Here is a 17,256-nt window from a genome sequence, read left to right on the forward strand (position 1 = left end):
GGCGAAACGCCAGGCAAAGAGGAGGCGTGACCACCCCGTCCTCCCGTCCGTTTTTATGGGAAATGTTAGATACCTTCCCAAGAAAATGGACGAGCTAACAGCGCTAACGCGGCACGAGAGGAACTTCCAATGAGCTAGCTTGCTGATGTTCACGGATTCATGGCTAACAGAGCTAACGCCGGACACCGTTGTGGAATTTGACGGCTTCCAAATACTACTTGCGGACAGGACACTGGAAAGCGGTAAGAGGAAAGAGGAGGGCTGGCTGTGTTTGTTAATGATAGATAGTGTAACCCTAGGCACATCACAGCTAAGGAGCAACTTTCCAGTCGGGACAATGAGCTGCTAGCTGTTAGCATGCGTCCATACTTGACAAGCATCGCGAGTTAACAAGGACGCGCACGTAACAGGTGCGTGAGTAAACTGCTTAAAACTTTGATCGTCATTCGGCTGACCTACAAATTGAGACGCTACAGTCAGTTTGACGTTTTTGTTTGCTTCATTGTGGATTGACATGGAGGAACAAGACAGTGGAAAGCGGACATTAAAAATGACGGAGAAAAGCTGTAGAAGATCACAAGCCTAAACGGATGCAGGCACGCAGCTGCAAATTTGCTCAATTGACCTCCATGCAACGTCAAATTGAACAATTGATGGAGGATGATGCAAATGTTGACGCTGTAAAAAACTGAGGTTCGTGTTTGCTTTAGCGGCATGGAGCAAGAATTTGTGGACCTCAATTCCGGTCTGCAAAATTTAAAGACTGAAGAGGATTTTGCCGATGACCAAAATAACTGGTTTATTCCAAAAAATGTAATTAATGGAAATGTGAGCAATGGAAGAAGGACGTTTTGAAACGTGCAGAGGAAGGATGCAATAAACAAATATCACCTGCTGATAGTAGATCTGCATCAACTAACTACACCCATAGAAGTAGAAGTAAAGAATCTAACAGACAGAAGCTCACTTCTGTCAACGTCTTCAATTAAATTAAAGGCTCAAATGGAACGAGCATGTTTAAAGGCAAAGGCTGCTGATTTACAACAAAGGTTGGCACTTGAGCAAGAAGAAGCTGCAATTAAAGCAAAGAAGGAAATGCATGCAATGCAAACGGCACTCCCTGAGTCTGATGGATGTCTTGAGAAGATATGAAAATACCCAGGAGGATGGTATCCACATTCCTGATGAGTGTGTTACAATTTAAACAAGGAAAAACATTCAATTACCATCACAGCCTATCAGAGCAACAAGCAGTGTTGACCTGAAATGCTCCCACTTCGACTATTCCAATGGCTAGATTTCCACATCAGACAGAAAGTAGAGAACAACAGGGACCGGTGCTTGATGGCCTTTGCCACGCAATCTCACAGCAAGCCAGTGTCGCAGAATACTTAGCAAAGAGTCAAAAAGCATCGCTTCTTCCCGAACTTTCCATTCCTACGTTTAAAGGCGACCCTCTGCATTATAAAACCTGTATAGGTGCCATTGAACATGGGATTGAAGGCCGTACAAGTGATAACCGTGATCATCTTCAATTTTAGCTGCAGTATACTAGTGAACAACCACATGAGTTGGTGAAGAGCTGCATCCATATGGAACCTCTGACAGGATATACCAAAGCAAAACAAATCTTGAAGGAGTTTTATGGTGATGACTTCATGATAGCAGAAGCATATTTAAAGGAAGCCATGGATTGGCCAACAATCAAGTCTGAAGATGGTGTTGCACTTCAGTCTTTCACATTATTCCTTATGGGCTGTTCGAACATAATGGCAGATGTTAATTACATGGAGGACTTGGACAACATGGCTAATATAAAGGCATTGGCAAACAAACTTCCATACAGACTTATAGAATCTTGGAGAAAATTTGCCTGCAATCTCCAAGAAAGAACAAATAGAAGAGTGAAGTTTAAGGATTTTGTTGACTTTGTTGACAAGCACGAAAGATTTCTATAAAACAGAAAACAAAATCACAACACACAGAAACAACAAAATCAAAGAAAGTCTTCACAACAGTCATTGTGCCCGCCAAGATGGAAAACAACAAAACCACCACGCCAAAGGCAGAACCTGTTTCAGTGGATGCTATTGCCAAACCATGTGCTAATTGTAATGGAGAGCAACACAGTCTCACAATTGGTAAGGAATTTAGGAGAAAGCATCACAAGGATAAGATTGACTTCTTGAGGAGCAAGGGTCTGTGTTTTGCATGTTTGATGCACGGTCGCATTAGCAGTTGCTGGAAACAAAAGCTTCAATGTCAAGAATGCTCTAGACTGCATCCTACAGCACTACACATTGTCCATAAACTTCTGCAAAGAAACAGCCTAAGACGATTGTGAATAGCAGTACCTATTAAGCGCCCTCGTACAAACAACAGAAACCTGGGGTGTCACTGGGGCCTGTAAATAGGACTGCATCCTTTCAATAATTCCGGTATGGGTCAAGGCACAAAAAGGAACCAAGACAGTGGCGACTTACTGTCCGGTTTAAAAATGCCCTGACGCCTTTTTTAGACTGAAATAACTTACTAAAGTTTTCGTTTTGTGCCATTCAGAATGGGAGAGGGAGCCAGGAGGCGAAACAGCCGTCTTGCCAGTTCAATCCCGCACACCCTCTGACTCTCACCCTCCGTTCTGCCTTTTTATTGAAACTAACTCATCAATAACTAATCACCAGAAGACAGAAAAGCATCAACAACTAATCACCAAGAGACAGAAAAGATCAATAACTCACGGTATAAAGGTCAGTTTAACTAAAGCATCAATAACTAATCACCAGGGACTCCAGCAGGCAGAAAATCATAACCCAAGGTCAGTTTAACTAAACACATCTTCAGGATACGGTGTCTGTGTGTGTGTGTGTTAAAATAACAAGTAAGTGTCTCTGTGTGTGTTCAACATTAATGAGTGTATAAAAACATGATTATGAATACACAAACTGATTACCTATCCTCAGCCCATCTTACATTTCCCTCCTGTTGTGGATTTAAAAATCATGTCCTTACGGCTTTAAGACAGATCATCATAATGAAATCATACAACAGTGTGATCATCAGTGGAGGAGCGAAAACCTCACATTAGGGAAAAATTCCCCTCCTCCCTTCCGGCGTAGAATGAGATCCTCATAATTTGATGACCATCAGGGAATAAAACTTGTCCCTGGGGTGACTTGGTGGAGGCCCTTGCCTCGTTGTAGGAGAGATAAGATAAGATAAGATAAGATAAGATGTCCTTTATTAGTCCCACAATGGGGAAATTTGAGGTGTTACAGCAGCAAAGATATAGATCACACAGAGTCGGCGGCGTAATGTAGCCGTTAATGTATAACATTAGCAGCAGACATTCAGAAAAAGCATGCAAATATACACAGTATAAACGTATCTAAGTGTAAGGAAACACTCCTAATGTTTGTCCATTATACGGAGGGGGAAACGCTGTAATGATAAAAACTACTGAATGATTGAAAATACTGCAATCATAAAAATATTGCAATGATAAAAGTACTGTAATGGTAAGAGTACTGAAATGATAGAAAAGTACTGCATGATAGAAAATACTGCAATGGTAAAAGTACTGTAATAGTAAAAGTACTGCAACGATAGAAAAATACTGCAATGATGAAAGTACTGCAATGGTAAAAGTACTGCAATGGTAAAAGTACTGTAATAGTAAAAGTACCGCAATGATAGAAAAATACTGCAATGATAAAAGTACTGCAATGATAAAAGTACTGTAATAGTGAACATCCTGCAGTGGTAGAAATACTACAGTGATAGAAGTATTGTAATAAGAATACTGTAATGGTAAACAAAATACATCATTGGTCAATATTTAAGTACACCCTTGGCTGAAAGTACAGTAGTAGTTAATATTGCATCCTAGGACTGCACAATTGCACTAATGCCCTCCCGTTTGTAGGCCTGACCCAATGTTCTTGTTAAAAAGTCTGACAGCAGTTGGCAGGAAGGAGCGGCGAAATCTCTCTTTGGTACAGCGAGGGTGTAAAAGTCTGTCACTGAAGGAGCTGTAAAGTGTTCTCAGAGTGTCATTGAATGGGTGGGCTGGTTTGTCCAGCATTGATGACAGTTTTGCCGTCATCCTTCTGCCCCCCACTGAGTCCACAGAGTCCAGGGAGCAGCCCAGGACAGAGCTGGCCCTCCTCACCAGTTTGTCCAGTCTCTTTTTGTCTCGGCCCGAGATGCCTCCTGCCCAGGAGACCACTCCATAGAAGATGACTGATGAAACCACCGAGTCATAGAAGTTCCTGAGGAGTGTTCCCCGAACGCCAAAGGACCTCAGCCGCCTGAGTAGGAAGAGTCTGCTCTGACCCTTCCTATAGAGAGCGTCTGTGTTGTCGCTCCAGTCCAGTTTATTGTTCAGATGAACACCCAGGTACTTGTAAGTTGAGACCCTCTCAACGTCTGTTCCCTGGATATTCACTGGTGCAGGTGGAGAGTGCCGACGCTTGCGGAAATCCACCACCAGCTCTTTGGATTTCCCAGCGTTGATTTGGAGGCGGTTCTGCTGACACCAGTCCACGAACCCCTGCGTAACCCCTCTGTACTCCCGATCGTCATCGTCAGTGATGAGGCCAACAATCGCAGAGTCATCAGAGAACTTCTGCAGGTGACAGGTTGTGGAATTGTATTTGTAGTCCGAGGTGTAGAGGGTGAACAGGAAGGGAGCCAGCACAGTTCCCTGCGGCGCTCCCGTGCTGCAGAGGAGCACGTCAGACACACAGTCCTGTGTTCTCACGTACTGTGGCCGGTTTGTGAGGTAGTTGTGAATCCATGTGATGAGGTGGTGGGCCACTCCCGCCTGCTCCAGCTTGTCTCCCAATAAGGCGGGCTGGATGGTGTTGAAAGCACTTGAGAAATCAAAGAACATGATCCTCACCGTGCCCCCCGCCTTCTCCAGGTGGAAGAGTGAAGTGTGGAGCAGGTAGATGATGGCATCATCCACACTGATGCCAGGCTGGTATGCAAACTGGAGTGGGTCCATTGAGGAGCTGACCAGGGGGCGCAGATGGACGAGGACCAGTCTCTCCAGGGTCTTCATCAGATGAGACGTCAGCGCCACTGGTCTGAAGTTGTTGAGCTCCTTCGGATGGGGTGTCTTTGGAACCGGAACCAGGCAGGATGTTTTCCACAGCTGGGGGACTCTGCCCAGCTTCAAGCTCAGGTTGAACATGTGCTGGACGATTCCACACAGCTGGTCTGCGCAGGATTTGAGGAGCTGGGAGCTGATCCCATCTGGGCCTGCCGCCTTCCTCGCCTTCATCTTCCTCAGCTGGTTCTTCACCTGAGATGTTGTGAGGAACAAGGCTGAGCAGGAGGAAGTGGTGGTTGTCTGATGAGGCTGGGAACTGGAGCCTGTGGAGAGAGAGAGGGGCGAGAGAGGGGGAGAGAGGGTCTTGTTCGCAGTGGCAGGAGGGGTGGGTGGGGGCTGCATCAGGGAAGCCTGAGCGGGGTCAGACATTTGATCAAACCTATTGAAAAATAGGTTCAACTCATTTGCCCACTGAAGCCCCCCCCCCTTCTGGGTCTTACCTGCTTGTCCGTGGCCTGAGATGGTCTTCAGGCCCCTCCAGACATCCCTGGCATTGTTCCGCTGCAGTTGTTCTTCCATCCGCATCCTGTAGGACAGCCGTCCTTACCTCCCGGATCTTCGTGTATGGTGTGTGTGTGTGTGCACGTGTGAGGACAGGGGCAAGAAGTCCATGTGTTTTTACGTTTCAGTGTCCAGTTTGAGTTCGTCATTCTCAACATTAATCAGGTTGTAATGGTACATTTGGGCAACAAACCTACGATTAACCATCGTCTTTGTCATAAAAATAATGCAACATGAACAGACTACACATAACAAAATGAAAACTATAATTATCCCTATATATAGTTTTTTAAATTCTTCATAGTGGTCATAACATCAATAATTGTTTCATTTTTATTAAAAATTTAAATGCAGTAATGTACTCCAATCAAGGCTGATATTCCTTTATGTACGTCATTAATTTCCAAACAATATCTAATCTTTTTGTTCTGTGGCTTCAACATATTTATCATCTCATCAATATTAGCACCACAGAGTACTGAGTTTCGAGATCCTCACAATAGTCGTTCTCAAAATGATATTTTATTTTTATCAATTTAGCTTTGTTAAGGTAAGATATTTTATTGACAATCTAACATTAATATGCAAAGAACATGTACATTAGTACGAAATGTAAAAGAAAATTGTGGTGGGGGGGTGCGAATTGTTTTCTTCTTGGTAGGGGGGGCATGACAGGAAATAATTGAGAACCACTGGTCTAGTCACACACCAGCTCGGGTTCATTCCCTACCAGAGAAATGACATTCCATGTCCCCAGAGCTAGGCGCTTTATGTTGCCGGGGATTGGACTGCCTTTGACTGCCTCCTAGCTCAAAGGAAACCCAAATTCTTTGGTCCCGCCCACTGGTAGTGAGCCGAAGCCCTTGTATTAAATAATAAATAAATACATAAAATAAAAAAATTAATAAATTTAAAAAACGGACCGATCCACTGCTTGGGTTAGTTTGACCCACCTTGAGATCCGTTCCCACTCAGTGACAGTGTCTACAAGCCACTGCCACCAGGCCAGTGAACCCAACGTCCAGGCAGTGACAAAAAACGTGATCAAATTACATTGCTCATCATAAGGTGTTTGTGAGACGCTCTTTGTATGTTTCCTCAATTAAGACCTGTTTTCCATTGGTGTATTTGAAAAAAGTGGTGAACCTGTTAAATTCACTACAAAACGTTCAGAAGATGAAAGTAATGTTTGAAAATATTATTTTTCTATCGACATGCCGGCGGGCGGGCACAGATAGAGAGTGATAAAGCAGCACCACCCGCGCGGGGCGTGCTGACGAAAAGGCAAGCGCTCCTCCTCTCATCGCGTCCTTATTAAGACAGAAAAAAGACGCTGTTGAATTTTACCTATTCGCAGTTCGAGCAGGTGCTTAACGCTGGAGAATATCACCACTTCGAAGTTCGAACTGCTGTTGAAACGGAGAGGTAAGTGTTTTTCGTTGGGTTTTTTTCAAAACATGCGTCGAGTGCATTTGTTCATAGTTAGAGATAGTTGTGTGGAAAACACTATACAAAGTAGCACCATGGATGTGGGCCTACAACACTGGCCTAGCAAACATGTGCTCCTACATTGACATAATTGACGAGCTCCAGTTAAGCATTGAATAATTATAAAACGTCATGGTGCTTTTACTCATTTAAAGAACTAAACCGACGCGTATTGTCATCCGGTGGTCAGGTTTGCATTGAATGTGAGCACGAGGGACGCTAGCTTGTTGCGTTAGCTTTGCGGAGCTAACAGCTTGCACTTTTGTTATAGAACAACAGAATGCAAGTACCATGATAATTTCTGTCATTAATTTTTGTGTAAGACACGATGTTCACTGGTTAATTACATGATTCTTAAAGCAAAGGTTACTGTGAATGCAATTTTGGTAAGATTTTTGTAGTCACACTGCATAAATCTGTCTGTGTCTGTTGTTTAAACTTCAATATAAACTATTTTGGTTGAAATCGTTAATTGGGATGGAGGAATTGATATTTTTTTAATTTATAATTTATTTTTCTTACACTGATATTGTTAAAACTCCATTTAGCCCATAGTATTAATAATTCTCAACACAATACTGTCTTTTTTCTTTATAGAATAAACAATGCCTTCCCTGAGATGCAGGAAGTCCCCAAAGCAGGATACTATTGAACATGCAGTCAAGGGTCTGGACAAGACTGCAGAGTTAGAAGCGAAGTATATAAACTAATTTAAAGGTATGATGTTAACGCTTTTGCTAAGATGTATTATTGTTTTCTGATAACCAAGCTGACATCGTTTTTTAAGTGGTTATTTTACATTAAGAGTGTCTTGACCTTTTCTTTTGCCACTTTTGTCAGTTTCAAGTTATTTCAGTGAGTGTGAAACCTGATGGTAGGAGTTCTATCTAAATTAAGGCTGTACTTGATGACGCCCTCCGGCATTTTTATACCACAATAGACCGGTGAACAAGTCCGATATTGATAGTCTAGTGTAAAGCACGTAATACGTCACAGAGATCACGTGACGCGATCCAATATGACTGTGTACAGTGTATGTCATTGTTTTGAAACTAAATAATCTTAAAGTTTTTTTTTTACGTAACCAGGTGCAATTGACATTTGTACTTTCAGTCCTAATACATACTGGCTAATGCAATGCTGGAAAATGAATTTTGGCTGGTCTGTTCCTTTAAAATCATAAAGAAGGGCTCTGCTCTATCCCTCACAAGAAGCAATGTTTCAAACCACCCTACATTAGTATAGTGGCCCAAATGAATATGATGACTCCTTATTTGTGTGCTTAAAAATATGACGAAGCTAACTTGATTTCCCTGTTAACTAGGTCGAGGAGTATTTACCAAGGCCCCTTTCAGGAAAGACGACTTTATTCTTTATTATGGAGTACAGAGGAAAATTGATAGATTCTGATGAATCTCAACGCAGGAAGATGGATGGAAGAGGCACTGTCTTTTTGTTTGACTTCCGCCGGCAAGAAAAAACTTGGAGGTGAGGCAAAGATTGAGATGTTATCTTATTTTTGTTTTTATTTAAAAAAATAAACACATACTCATCCCATAAGTGTTAGGGGAAAAATCATTCTCTAAGCAAAAATGTATAATTACTTTTATTCATGCGTTGAATCTGTACAAATGAAAATATAGATCATGAAGTCTCAAAGACAAGCTGTTAATAGGGTCTGATTCCAATAGAAATTTCTTGTATGATTTGATTTAGATTTAAAAATTGTGGATTTCCTATTTTTATGTTTTGTGTACACAAGATTGTCTCAAAGATTAATTTCTGACATTGATTGAATAATTGTTTTTTTTTTTTTAATCTATTTTAAGTGTTGATGCAGCTCAAGAAGATGGCAGTCTGGGAAGACTGGTTAATGATGACCACATGCACCCCAACTGTAAAATGAAGAAGATGACAACAGAGGACAGACCACACCTCTGTCTGTTTGCGCTCCGAGACATTGATGTTGGCGAAGAAATAACTTAAGACTATGGACCAGCTGGACTTGGAGAACACAGGTTTGTAAGATGCATCTTTAAGTACAATAACAGAGCCCACTTGTGGTGTTCTGGTGATGTAGTTTCCAATTAGTTTGGCAATCTAATAAATGTATGTGAGGTTTCTATGGAAGTTGAACATGCTGACTGACTGGGGGAGTTCTCCATTGTCCACTATCTGTAATTCAAATTTGTGGGTCTGAGTCAAAGTTTGGCTCTGCAGGAACAACGAACTGGTCAGGGAGTGACAGTATTACAAAGTTCTGCGTTACTCCTTTCTGGGCGGTGGCCCTGTTAGGCCATCATATGCCATATTGCAAATATCCCCATTGTGGGACTAATTAAGGACATCTTTATGTTGTGGTTTCCCTACCAGAACCAGCACCAACCCTGTATATTCATGATATAAAACACTGTTTCAATTTGATATTTAGCCTTTCTATACTGTAAAAATAGAAGACCCCAGGCTTTCCTGCGCGCCCTTGCCCAATTGGTGGTGTTCAGGAGACAACCTGGGACTGAAATATCAGTCACAACCAGTGTTGTTTTCGTCACTGATGACTATGACGAAAATACTTCGTTAACGCCCCTTTTTTAATGACGATGACAAGCTATACGAGGTTCTTTTATGACGAAAACATGACGTGATGTACATGAATTTTTTTCGTTGACTAGACAAAATTGTTAGCATGTGGTTCATAAATTATTTTATGTTGCTTTTAGTGAAATAAAGCCACAACAGTTGCCCAACAAAATGTTTTGCTTCTCTGCTTATTTTGGAGCAGTGAGTATTGATTCCACTGTTGCCACTTTTTTCTGTTTGTAATGAAGAATCCTTAGTAGTCCATCCAAAAGTCTTTGTTATTGGGTGGAAACCTTGAATGCCTTGTTTTAACTCAAATGGACTTAAACCCATCCATCCATCCATCCATCCGTTATCTGTACCGCTTCTCCTCACTAGGGTCGCGGGGGGTGTTGGAGCCTATCCCAGCTGTCTTCGGCAGTAGGCGAGGTACACCCTGAATTGGTGTCCAGCCAATCGCAGGACATGCATAGACGAACAACCATCCACGCTCACACTCATGCCTCGGGGCAATTAGAGTGTCCAAGCAACTTGCCATGCATGTTTTAAGAATATGGGAGGAAACCGGATTACCCAGAGGAAACCCACGCAGGAAGGCCGGAGCCAGAATCGTACCTACGACCTCAATATTGTGAGGCCATCATGCTAACCAGTTGGGCCACCGTGCCGCTTGGACTAAAACCTTTGTGAATAAATTGACGAAAACTAGGGTAAAACTTTTTTTGCGTTTCCGTCGATTAAAACTGGACTAAAACCCTTTTTTTAGTTTTCGTTGACTAAAACTGGACTAAAACTATAACGAATTGGGATGACTAAATGTGATGTAAACAAATCAGCACTTTGTCCAAATGACTTGGACAAAATCTAAAATGCCTGCCAAAAACAACACTGGTCACAACACGTGTCTACAGAAGATTAATTGGCATGGGCGAAATTAATTAGTTTTATTTCATTCATGAGCTTATGTTTTGTTTTGGGTGGCTAAGGCTTAAAATGTGTAAAAATCTAATCCAACCTCAAATATAATTAATTCAATAAATTTATGATGCTACTAAAACATCGAAGCAGCCTCCTCCAGGCTTTACAGACTCAGAAATGGAGGTATGCGTATCGTGTGCTCATCCTGTCGTGTCTCGAGATGTTAAAATTGCAGTTAGATAGACGTGTGCTGATTAGACAAGACTTCTAATATATCTGGTGTCACAGGATATTTGTCAGTGAATGTGTATGTCTGGTTTGAGGCTCACTCAGCTTTTTCTTGTGTTGTGGGGTCCAGTTGAGTTGAATTGCGAGTCAGGTATGTTGGCCATCTGACACCCAACTGTCAGGTTTGCGTTCGTGGGGACCCCGTAGAGCCATTTTTATTGTTGACATAAATCATAGCTAATCATCTTTTCCTTCATTATCATATGAAATACAGTTAGGAGTTGTATGTGCCTTTACTATGTTATAATCTTAGAACCTACCAGCCACTACAGCTGTCCGACAAGAAGACTTTTGGCTGTCCTGTGCTCCATTGCGGCCCTGGTGGCGTTCAAAAGACAACCTGTGACTGAAATATCAGTCACAACATATCTCTACTGAAGATTAATTGTCATGCGCTAAAGTAATTGGTTTTGTTTCATTCGTGAACTTGTTCGTTAAAATGTGTAAAATTCTGATCCATTTTCTTTTTTTTAATTCATTAAATTAATATTCAACTTGTTCATTAGGATGGAGGACAACCGACAATGACTGAATCGGCTGAGGTTGATGCCACCAGAACATCGAAGCAGCCTTCTCAAGGTTTGACAGACTCTGAAAAGGAGGTATGCGTATCATGTGGTCATCCTGTCGTGTCTTGAGATGTTAAAATTACAGTTAGATAGACCTGTGCTGGTTGGACAAGTTTTCTAATATATCTGGACATAAATCGTAGCTAATAATATTTTCCCTCATCATCATATGATATACAGTTATGCGTAGTGTATGTCTTTACTATGTTACAATCTAAGAACCTACCAGCCACTACAGTTCTCTCATTGGGAGACTTAAGCTTTCGTCAGGCTGTCGACTGCTGCATTGCCCTCTTATTGGCTTTAAGTACACAACCTGTAACTGAATTATCTGTCAGAACAGAACCTATGTGTCCACAGCAGGTGATTTGGCATGTGGATTCTTCAGATTTTTAGAAAATAGGTAAAATTGTGATCAAAAGTTTAAAATGTATAAAATTCTGGTATAGTTTGCAATAGTATATCTATTAAATCAATCAAAACTTCTTAACAAGGATGGAGAACATTGGCTGTGACCGAATTGGTTGAGGTTTACATTACCAGGACCATTGAGCAGCCTCCTCGGGATCTACAAATTTAGGAATGAAGATATGCATCCCATGTTACAATCCTGTTATGGCCCGAGGTTTTGAAGTTGCAGTTACATATTGGGCTGGGCGATATGGCTGATAAGTACATAGCGATATAAGTATTTCATATGGGTCCATCGATACACATTGAATTCTTTTTTCAAATTATTTTATTCATTATTTTTTTTATTTTCCAATATTTTCACTGCCCTGTTAAAAAAACATTTAATGTAGTTTTCCTCCCGGGAGCTTTTTGTTACGGTCAATTAAGTGTTTTTGTTAAATATAGCTGCGTAGAATAATTATATGCATTATTATCGGACCACAATGTTTTGGTTTTGCAAATAATTTCCTAAAATCATTCTAATTTTGTTATTACATTATTTTGTCATAATATCATTCATCAATATTTTAGTTTTTTTTTTTTTTCAAATAGAATTAAGACCTTTTTCTGTGCAGATTCCTCTGGGGATTAAGTATTTAATGGGTTCTCAATTTTCTCTTGGACTCTGATGCAACCCAGTCTCCTCCCTTGGACAAAAAATATGGGCTGAATCTTCCTTGGAATAACGACACAGATTCTGACGAATCATTGTCAAATCCTGCCCCTGAACTTTGTGCCTCAGACCCAGACCATATTACTATCCCAAGGCTCAGGAGGACCAAAAGTATACAGGTAAACAACCCATATAGATTTCAGGGAATCTTACAAGCAAATTGCATATATTTTATTGGTCTCCTGCCTTCTATCCTTTATATTTCGTTGTTGTTGTTGTTTTTTAGATTAAAAAAACAGGCTGACTTTGGAATGGATAAGCATTATTACTCCAACTCAGATGACAGTGGAGATGAATATATTCCGGATACAAGTGAGGCCTCTGATTCAGACGGAAGTGAATCTTTGAAAATTGTGGACCCTCTCTTGAAGTCTAAGAATGCCTTCAGAGATTTTTCTCCCACACCACGAATCTCAAAAGCCACCTCAACGCAGGTTGTTAATCAAGGGCGTTCACCCGTTCGGAGGAGTAGCAGCACTGGTGTGATTCTTGAATTCTATGGCTCTTCAAATATTTGTGCAGTTTAACACAAATCATCCAAAATAGAATTCAAGCACATCTGTGACAGAAATTCAAATTCAGAAGTCAAAGAGAGAGAACAAAAAAAAAAATCTAATGCTGCGCTTCTTCCGAAGACATATACTGTAAACATTAAATGTATGTTAGGACAATCTTGAAAAAAGTATTAGAACACCCTTTACTTTTATTTCTTGTTAATTTTATTAACCAAAATATGTCCATTTTTATTACAGATTAATGAATACAAAATTAAAACTCTAATCAGCTACTTTTTAATCGTTATATTTGTATAAACAAATGTTATACATCTGTGTGTTAACTTATACAAGAAATGACGGAAAAGCAAGGGTGGTTTATTATTTTTTTATCGTATATAGTCTGTATAATATCTTTAACCTATGCTGATGCTGTTTAATACTGATTTAAATAATAATAATAATGTCATAATCTGTTGGTTTTACATGAACAAAACCTTTCAAGCACTTTTTAAAATTCTAAATACTACCTCTTGTCAGTAAGTTGGTTCACAGCACTGCCTTGGAGTGAAAGTGTGTAGTGCTGAGACAGTCGGTATGTGCTGAGTCGTCTGACGTTTGTGTGACTGGTACCCAGGAAGGTAGCAAAACCAGGCAGTGTGTATGTCGTACCCAGGAAGGCAGAGAAACCAAGCAATATGTATGTGGTACCCACGAAGGCAGAGAAACTAAGCAGTGTGTATGTGGTACCCGGGAAGGTAGCAAAACCAGGGAGTGTGCATAGATACAGACCCCAAAAGTGATTAAAACCAAATAAAGTCCCCAGAAGATCATCTGTAGTCAGGTGAAGGACCCTGTACTTTGTTCAACTCATTTACTCCCTTAGACGTACAAAGACGTCTTTTAATGCAATGGCGCCCTCTACCAAAGACGTATAAGTACGTTTCCTGTCTTTTTTACGTCATAGTGTACATAAGGGTCTGATGCAACCTCTGACTGAGAATCAGCCTTGTCCGCATTGTGAATCATGTAAAAATCACCCAGCAGGGGGCAGAGGTGCAAAAGATCCGCCTTGAATCTGCGCCAGAGGTACAAATGGGGGGGCGGGATCCTGGGGTAGACTTATAAGTGTGGAGAGCAGCGTGGGTAGCAGCAGCATCGGCAGCACTAGCAGCAGTCGCATTAGTAGCGTTAGCAATGAAATCCTCCAAGCAAATGACGATCGAGGAATGCTTTTTTGTAAAAAAAAGCTTCCTAAAAGCATCAAGGCGATGGAGACGCTTTGGTTGAGAGGATGACGCTTCGTCGTCGTCACAACAAAACGGCGTCTAAAGAGGGTGCGCGTGCCTTGCGGCCTGCATCGCCTGCCTTCGGACAATAGCCAAAGCAGCTGAGAGTCCTCACCAGATCCCCCCGAACGAGGAGGTAAGCGCTCGCAAGTTACCATTGAACATGTGGTTTTACCCCTCATGCTTTTATTGTACATATCATGCATCTTGCGGGCAGAAAATGTCGCGTAAATGTGCAGTTAGACGCGAGCTTGCTCGCTGACTTCCTCGTCCGGCCGCCTCTATTGCACAATTACACGCGAGCGTAAGTCCTCGCCGACGAGGAAGTAAACGCTCGCAAGTTACCATTAAACATGTGGTTTTAGCCCTCATGCTTTTATTGTACATATCATGCATCTTGCGGGCAGAAAATGTCGCGTAAATGTGCAGTTAGACGCAAGCTTGCTCGCTGACTTTCTCGTCCGGGCGCCTATTGCACAATTACACGCGAGCGTAAGTCCTCGCCGACGAGGAAGTAAACGCTCGCAAGTTACCATTGAACATGTGGTTTTAGCCCTCATGCTTTTATTGTACATATCATGCATCTTGCGGGCAGAAAATGTCGCGTAAATGTGCAGTTACGCGCGAGCGCATCTCCTCCCCGACGAGGAAACAACAATACTGAATGGTGTGGTAATCATGCATACTTTCTAAAATTCACAGATTGTGCATCCCGCGGCAAGAAAGTTCCTCCTCGTCTTGTTGGTGTAAAGAAAGGTAAATTATAATATGAAACTTCACACGCCAGCAATAAAATGCAGCAATAAATATATATTTCCAATTGTTTATATTTCTGTAATTTACAGGTTGTGCATCAGGAAGCAGTGGTTCCGGATGGCGTCACACTGGATGGCAACCGAGGAAAATCGACTTTACAGCAACCCCTGGACCACTGAATGCCGCTGCCCATTTGGAGTCTGAGGAGCCAGCTGATTTCCTGCAGCTGTTTCTCACGGATGAGCTTCTGCAGCACATCGCGGATGCCAGCAATCACTTCCCAGACAATTATTTTCACACAAACCCCAGTGGACAAACACAAGCTCGCCTATTTTCCACGGACCAGCAAAGCCAGACCACAACGAAAGTGTCGGGTCTGTTTGTGCAAAGGCAAACGGAGTGAAACAAGAATGTGGTGTGAACTATGTTGTGTGCCCTTGCATCAAGGCAACTGTTTTATTTTATATCACACAAAAAAAAAGTATGTATGACACTGATGTATTTCATTTTTGTACATAGTTCAACAGTTCAGTCGTTTAGTGTTATGTGCAAATAAATTTATTTTATCAAAAACATTTTTTGTGCTTTTTTTTGTTATTTTATAGAAGGCATGCATTATTTAGATGTTAGAGGTGTCATAAAAGCCATAAATAATAGTGTCAAAATTCAAATTATGGTCAAAATGCATCAGTTTACAAAAAGCTCATTTTCTCAGTTTTTTCCCCAGGGATTGGAGTTTTCATGAAATTTAGCTATTTTCAAATGCCGATTGCTCAAGAATGGAAAAAGATAGGAACAAACATTTTTTTCTGTTGAAAGAAGAGAGTCTCATCTTTCTTCGGGTGTGCTCCATGTCTATATAGCATTAGAATACTATATTCTGTGGGCCTTGCAATATTAGTCAAAACCCAGGAAAACGCTGGGATTGAGCGGGTTGCTCCAGTGAAAATGGCTGGTATTTAATGAGTTAAGACTGGTTAGGACATCCGGCTCGCAGTCCCAAGGTGCAGGGTTCGATCCCGGGACCCAGCTTTCCTGTGTGGAGGTTGCATTTGTGAGTGAGTTTGAGCGCAGATGGTTGTTCGTCTTTGCGTGCCCTGCGATTGGCTGGCAACCACTTCAGGGTGTGCCCCGCCTACTGTCCGTTGACAGCTGGGTAGGCTCCAGCACGCTATCCTTGTGAGAATAAGCGGATTGGATATTACATGTATGTGTTTATGCCCTAGGCCAGGCGAGGGCAAACTACGGCCCGGGGGCCACATGCGGCCCGTTAAGTTTTAATCCGGGCCGCCGAACTTGAAAAAAATTTAATGAATAAACCTTGTTAATGTTTTATTTTCTAAACACTGTGGTTTTCAAAGACAAATATTATTGTTGGAATGCTTTTATTCACTTTCATTTAAAATTAAATGTATTTTTTTTCTCAGATGAGGTGAGGTTTCCAAAACACTCCATCCATCTGCTCCTGGTCCGGCCCCTCTGTCATATTTTAGAACCCATTGTGGTCCTCCAATCAAAAACTTTGCCCGCCCCTGCCCTAGGCTTTGTGTCTTTGCTTGGTTGACTGTGTAATGAGTGTATGAATGCATTTCTTTCTACCAGACACCTTGGACTTCCCATGGCAGATTAATAATCTATTTTATCTATCCATCAGGGTCACGAATGTCATTTGATGAGTAGAGAATTTAGAGTCTCCAATTAACCTAATATACATGGATTTGCGCATGGAAACCTGAGAAAAAGCCCTTAGTCCTACTTTTCCATCTGAACCACTTTATCCTCACGAGGGTCACAGCCGTGACATCCCAGCTGACTTCAGAAAGTAAGTGGGCGACGACTCATGATCTCTTGGTTGAATAATATTGTTAGGGGCTCAAAATGGCCCTCTACAATAAAATGGCAGAAGAATATTACATACTCTCTGGCAGAAGAATATTGCGTTTTTTTTGTTTTGTCCAATTAACTTAAATAAAACTTGGGAAAATTTAATGATTACATGTAAACCAGCTGGTCTTCCCCATACCAAGCCCTGGCTAAAACTGACTGAAAAATGCATGATGTGTGCCTTTTAAACTCCTCGGCCCATCCACTATGCCAGGGATGGGCAAACTTTTTGATTGGGAGGGGGGGGGCA

General features: G+C 41.6%; 1 protein-coding gene across 1 annotated transcript in view; it reads left to right on the forward strand.

The window, feature by feature from the left end:
* Nucleotides 1-6,863: 6,863 nt before the first annotated feature.
* The window catches only part of LOC148331460 (uncharacterized), a 94,645-nt gene continuing 84,252 nt past the window's right edge, over nucleotides 6,864-17,256 (forward strand). The window contains exons 1-7 of the mRNA XM_088302219.1: nucleotides 6,864-7,039; nucleotides 7,700-7,819; nucleotides 8,427-8,590; nucleotides 8,932-9,120; nucleotides 11,395-11,467; nucleotides 12,653-12,702; nucleotides 12,810-13,104. Coding sequence (XP_088158345.1) covers nucleotides 11,435-11,467; nucleotides 12,653-12,702; nucleotides 12,810-13,104 — 378 coding nt within the window. The 5' untranslated portion in view covers nucleotides 6,864-7,039; nucleotides 7,700-7,819; nucleotides 8,427-8,590; nucleotides 8,932-9,120; nucleotides 11,395-11,434. The remainder of the gene's footprint in view (nucleotides 7,040-7,699; nucleotides 7,820-8,426; nucleotides 8,591-8,931; nucleotides 9,121-11,394; nucleotides 11,468-12,652; nucleotides 12,703-12,809; nucleotides 13,105-17,256) is intronic.

This window comes from Idiotropiscis lumnitzeri, chromosome 8 (genome assembly GCF_059441095.1).
Source record: "Idiotropiscis lumnitzeri isolate Australia: NSW breed Sydney's pygmy pipehorse chromosome 8, RoL_Ilum_1.0, whole genome shotgun sequence".
Lineage (NCBI taxonomy): Eukaryota > Metazoa > Chordata > Actinopteri > Syngnathiformes > Syngnathidae > Idiotropiscis > Idiotropiscis lumnitzeri.